This window comes from Xiphophorus hellerii, chromosome 22 (genome assembly GCF_003331165.1).
Source record: "Xiphophorus hellerii strain 12219 chromosome 22, Xiphophorus_hellerii-4.1, whole genome shotgun sequence".
NCBI classification, from domain to species: domain Eukaryota; kingdom Metazoa; phylum Chordata; class Actinopteri; order Cyprinodontiformes; family Poeciliidae; genus Xiphophorus; species Xiphophorus hellerii.
Genome location: NC_045693.1, coordinates 1,813,660 through 1,819,218, shown reverse-complemented (window position 1 = coordinate 1,819,218; position 5,559 = coordinate 1,813,660). Strand labels below are relative to the sequence as shown.

The 5,559-nt window shown below is 43.6% G+C and overlaps 1 protein-coding gene across 1 annotated transcript; it reads left to right on the top strand.

Moving 5' to 3' along the window:
* Positions 1-702: 702 nt before the first annotated feature.
* LOC116712623 (forkhead box protein G1-like) lies at positions 703-3,120 on the top strand. Its single transcript, XM_032552426.1, has one exon. It carries the CDS (start codon positions 1,164-1,166, stop codon positions 2,388-2,390), a length of 1,227 nt encoding a protein of 408 aa, XP_032408317.1. The 5' UTR covers positions 703-1,163; the 3' UTR covers positions 2,391-3,120.
* The last annotated feature ends 2,439 nt before the right edge of the window (positions 3,121-5,559 follow it).

The following is a 5,559-nucleotide window of genomic DNA, read 5'->3' as shown; positions in this document are numbered from 1 at the left end:
TGTCTATTTACTATTAATAATTAAATAAAATTAACAAAAGGCACCTAAATATGCAATTAAAATGAAAAACTAAATCAGAACAAATAGAAAAATAAATAAATGAAAATTAATTACTTAAATGTACAAATTACATAATAATTAAATAAAATAAATGAGGAAAATAAAAAATGTAAATACATATAATTCCAGTAATTCAAAGTCATAAATTTAAATGAAAGATTTTGAATAAAGATGAAACAATTGTAGAATCAAAAATTAAAAACTAAAGAACTAGAAAATAAAATCCTAAGATTAAGAAACAACAAGAATAATAACAATACAACTAGTAACAAAAATAACACGAATAATTCCTGATTAATAATAAGAATTAAAAACAAAAGGTTTGTTTACCTGTCAGTTCCTCGCTCTGCCCGACAGGAGGCGCTCTGGTTACAGCATCAACCCGCCGCCTCCAGTCAGCGCGCGCTTGCCGCCGACTCGGTGATTGGGCAGCGCGGCGCGCGCGCGCTCAGCTGTTCGCCCCTCCCCCCCTCGTCTTCCTGTCCGTAAAACGCGCACGCGGGCGCACGATGAGCGCGCGCTCCGTGTTTGCCCACATGAGCCCAAACTGTTTTCGTCGCTGAGAAAACAAAGTCTGATCTCGCGCAGCTCCAACACGAGGCGCTCTTTTACGCACAGCTCAGATCTGGATTTTACGCACACGGAGCGCGGAGCGGCTACACCTGTGCGTAAACAGCGCCGCGGGGTGAGGGGGCAGATCTGAGGCCGCAGGTTGATGATCAGAACCCGGAGCCGCTCGGGACTCGGTGGAGGTCTGCGGTGTGAGCGCGAGGCAGGAAGGAGCAGAAAGAGGATTTTTGGAGAAGCTCCTCCTCTCCGTGATGTCGGAACCTCCTTAATTACTAATTTCTCCACATCGAAGCCACGCTCTTTCCCTCCCCCTCTTTCTCTTTCTCTTTTCTCTCTCTCCACTCCTCCATCCATGCATCTCTCATCCTGACCCTCCTTTCTCTCTCCTCTCTGTCTCTCTCTGGTTTCCAGGATAACGGAGGTGGACCAGCCTGGAGGAGCCGCTTTTTATTATAATTATTATTTATTCCCGCTTTTTGTTTGGGCTTTTTTTGTTTGTTTGTTTGTTTGTGTTTTCTTTCCTGCCACCGGGCATGGAGGACGTAAAAACCCCGCCGACCGTCCACCGGTCCTCCTCCTTCAGCATCAAGAGCCTCCTGCTGCCCTCCAAGTGCGAGCGCCCGGACCCGGTGGCCGCCGCGATGGTCGGCCTCCCCGGGACTCTGTCTCCATCACCGGGCTCCGACTCAGACAAGTCGCTGGGCCCCCCGGAGCTGGACTCCGCCGCCGCGGGACTGGAGCAGGGGAAGCCGGGCAGGGAGGAGCAGGGGGAGCATGAGGAGGAGGAGGACGGAGGAGGAGGAGGCGGAGGAGGGGAGGACTCCAAGCCGACCCCGACACCGGAGCAGAACTCCGCCGGGAGCAACAACAGCGCGAAAAACGGGAAGTACGACAAGCCTCCGTTCAGCTACAACGCGCTGATCATGATGGCCATCCGGCAGAGCCCCGAGAAGCGGCTGACGCTCAACGGCATCTACGAGTTCATCATGAAGAACTTCCCCTACTACCGGGAGCACAAGCAGGGCTGGCAGAACTCCATCCGGCACAACCTCAGCCTCAATAAGTGCTTCGTCAAGGTGCCCCGGCACTACGACGACCCGGGCAAGGGCAACTACTGGATGCTGGACCCAAGCAGCGACGACGTCTTCATCGGCGGGACGACCGGGAAGCTCCGCCGGCGCTCCGCCACCTCTCGCGGGAAGCTGGCCATGAAGCGCGGGCTGCGCTTCGCTCCGCTCGGCTTGGAGCGGCCGAACAACCCGCTGTACTGGCAGATCTCCCCGTTCCTCTCCCTGCACCACCACCACCACCACCACCCGCACTACAACGGATCCTCGCCCGGTTTTCTGAACCAGGCGGCGGGTTACGGGTCGCTCCTGCCCGCCGTGGAGCAGCTGAGTAACGGGGACCTGGGGCGCTCCATGGCGCTGGGCTTGACGAACACTTACGGGATGAGCACGTCGCCGGTGGGGCTGCTGTCCGGACAGACCGCCGGGTACTTTGTCTCAGGGAGCCAACACGCTGCGGCGGCGCCGGGGCCGCCGGGAGGAGGGCCCCCGCCGCAACCGCCACCCCCGCAGCATCTCCCGCAGGGCGCCGCAGGCTTCGGCGGCCTGGGCTCCAGCGGCTCCCCGCAGTCGCTGCTGTCGGACTCCCTCAGAAACAGCTCGTTACCGGCCTTCTCCCCCGGCGTGTCGGCGGGGTTCCCCGGGGTTCTGTCCCACCAGAAGCGGGTGACCCCCAACGCCTTCCTGAACTGACCTCCCCGCCTCACCCCTCCGGACTCTCAGCGGAACAAAAGACGTCTGTAAAGGGCAGAAAATACGCGGTAAATATCAGACAATGCGCAGATTTATAGAAGTATATTAATGAAACTTTTTGGCCATATTCTGGTTTATTTCGATTATTTTCAAGAGGAAAAAAAGGGACAAACTTTTGTTACCCGCGGGTGTAAAACTGTAAACTAGACTTGCCAAAGGTAACAAACACTAGAAGATTATTTCAAACTATTTATATCTTGTACAAAGATTTTCAGTACTTTTCTTTGAGTCGTTTATTATTTATGTTTTGTATTTATTGTACAATGTATTTAAATTTTATTCTCAGTGTATTTACTCATCAGTATTAATGAACACGGCGGGTAGGGGGGCTGGGATCATTATTATTTATGAAGTTTGGAGACAATCACAACTTTTTCTGTTTATTTGGGTGGAAAAGGCGTTTGAATAAGTTAATAATTAATAATAAGCCTTAAGGTTGTGAAAACAATCAGGGGTTTCAGAGGAAAAATAAGCCTAAAAATCATATCTGCACTCAGGTTTGACCCCAGACAGGAGAGTTTCCTTCCAGAATGAAAATATCCAAACTGAAAGTTTTTATTTCTGTGAAACAGAACAAAAACAAAAACAACAACAAAAATAATAATAATAAATAATCTCTGCTGCTGCTTAAAATCCGAATATTTGACCCGGATATTAAAGATTTTGGAACCGAACTCTTCATTTTAAAGTATGCAAAGTAAATCCACGTGTTTTAGAGACTTATAGGGTTTGGTGTGTGTGTAAGTGTGTGTGTGAAGGCCTGTAGGAGCCCAACCCCCTCTCTGCGCATGTGCGTAAAAAGGCCCGGCGCTCGTAGTGTTTGGAGCGGAGCGGCTCCCCCCTGATGGCGCTTCCCGCTGAACGAGTCGCGCTGATCCGCGGAGGCCCCGCTCCGACCAGCGGCTCCAGTTTACCACTTATTACAATATTACAATAAATTCAAGCCTCACACACAAACAGGCTCCGTTAAAACTCGTTTTTGTTCCTTAAAGAACAATCAGAACAAATCCTGACAATCAGCCGAACCTTTTTGGGTTCAATTCTGCTGCAAACAGAAAATATGCAACTTTTTCTGCTGTTTTTATATTTTTTCTGACTCTCAGATGCAGAAATTTATTTACAAACACAAACTTTTCTGAAAAGAAAACGTGTTTCATCTCAATCATTTTCAATTAATAAATAAAAAAAAAATCCCAGATTTTCTAAATTATTTTAAATGTTTTATTACAAATTAATTATGTAAGGCCCGCAATATTTTTACAAAAGTAAAAAAAGATTTTGAAATGACTTCTCACAAAAAAAAAATGGGAATCAGATTTTTTTTTCTTCCTGGAGCTGATTTTAAATTATTCAAAATAACAAATAATTTATGTTTTTATTTTGTTTGTTTTTTATTTTTAGAAAGCTAGAAATTCTCCAGCAAAATTATAAAATCAGGTTTTATTTTGAATTAATTTTTTAAGTCCACTTTAGATGAAATGCAACATTCGTTTAAAAAATGAAGGAATTAATTTTCTGTGAGGCAAAATATGAATATTCTCATTGGTTTTGCTGCACAGAAAAATAAAGGAAATGTCTAATTTTCTATGCAAACGTCCCAATAATCAGCATTGATCAGTTTGTTTATTGATCACTGATCTCAGGTCAGTTAAAAGCAAACTGAAGCTTCAGATTATTTTATTTTTACAGGAAGATAAAAATGTTTTTGTTCGTTTAAAGGAAGTTAAATAAATGCAGGAGTTTTAGCCGCCATGTTCTGGAAGCGGTTTGGGTTTCTGTCTGTTCTGGAGAGTTGCTGGTTAGATTCCTTCCTCAGACCGAAGCCTAAAAGCACAAACCGTCCAGCGGGTCTGACTCAGGATCCTGGACACATTTTCTCTTCGTGTCACTTTGTTTTCTCATATTTTGAGTTTGTAAAAGAAAAATGTTTTGCAGATTTATTTGTTTTTATTTTACTTTTTTTTTTTTTTTTTGCACTTTTGTAGTTAGCGTTCACCTGTATGAAGTCTGTACCGTCTGTTTCGTTGCCGTTTGTCTGTCTGTTTTTTTCCAGAGAAACTAAAAACTGATTAAAAAGAATAAAATAACCTGACGGCGATCAGACTGTCATTTCAACTTCCAACAAAAACGGTTTGAACTGTTTGCATGTAAAGATGCTCCGTTGTTTTATTTGACCTTTTAAATACATGCAGTTTATAACTAGATGTTTTCCTTCCACAAAACTTTGATTTAACTGCCAGGACAAAACCAATCATATTTATATTTATATATAAACCTGAAGAAAATCAGGAATTTTATTTTTTCATGTAAATGTTTTCATCCTTCTCGCTCAAACTGGTTAACTTTATTAATAAATATGTTATATATTGAGATTGCCCCTCGGGGACACAAATAATTTATATTTAAAATAAATATTTTTTATGTATATATTTGAGGAGATAAATAAGCATCACTAAAAATAAAATCCTCAAAGTTACTTTTTCTGTTTTTCCAACATTGAACTTGTTTTAATTTTGTCTTTTAGAAACTTTTCTTTGTTTTTAAGGATTTTTTTATTATATTATTACATTATTACATATTATAATGTAACGCGTTTAAATTTTTTTCTGTTTCAGGCAAATGTTTGTGCTGTAAAAAGAAAGTTTGACCTTTAGAAAATCTGGAAACAATGAATATTTAATATGTTTGTTGAATGATTCTTGCAGCTTGGAGCTCATTCCCAGCTCTCAGGTTTAGCCGTAAACTCAGTTTGTCAGGCTGAAGTTTATTTTTTATTCAAAGTCAGATGAATTTTGTGTTATTCTTCATGTCATCAGTTTGGTTTTGGTCCAGAGGCGACTCGGCTCGACTCGTTTTTGGACGTTTAAAAGTTAAAATCCAGTTTTTTGAGCGTTTTTCTTGAGCTGTTGTCCCGTTTCAGGAGCACAAAGCCTACAATCGAGCATTCAGTCAGTTTCCAAACAGTTTGAGCTTCTTGGACTCGGTGAAGCGTGCAGAGTCACATGATCCATCTGTGTGTGTGTGTGTGTGTGTGTGTGTGTGTTTGCTCCCCAGCGTTCAGCTGGACTGACCTAGAAACAGGCCAGCACTGCGGCGGGATTAGAAATAA

Bases quoted from the DNA above. Each gene is read 5' to 3' on its own strand.
- LOC116712623 (XM_032552426.1), top strand. From the start codon at position 1,164: ATGGAGGACGTAAAAACCCCGCCGACCGTCCACCGGTCCTCCTCCTTC.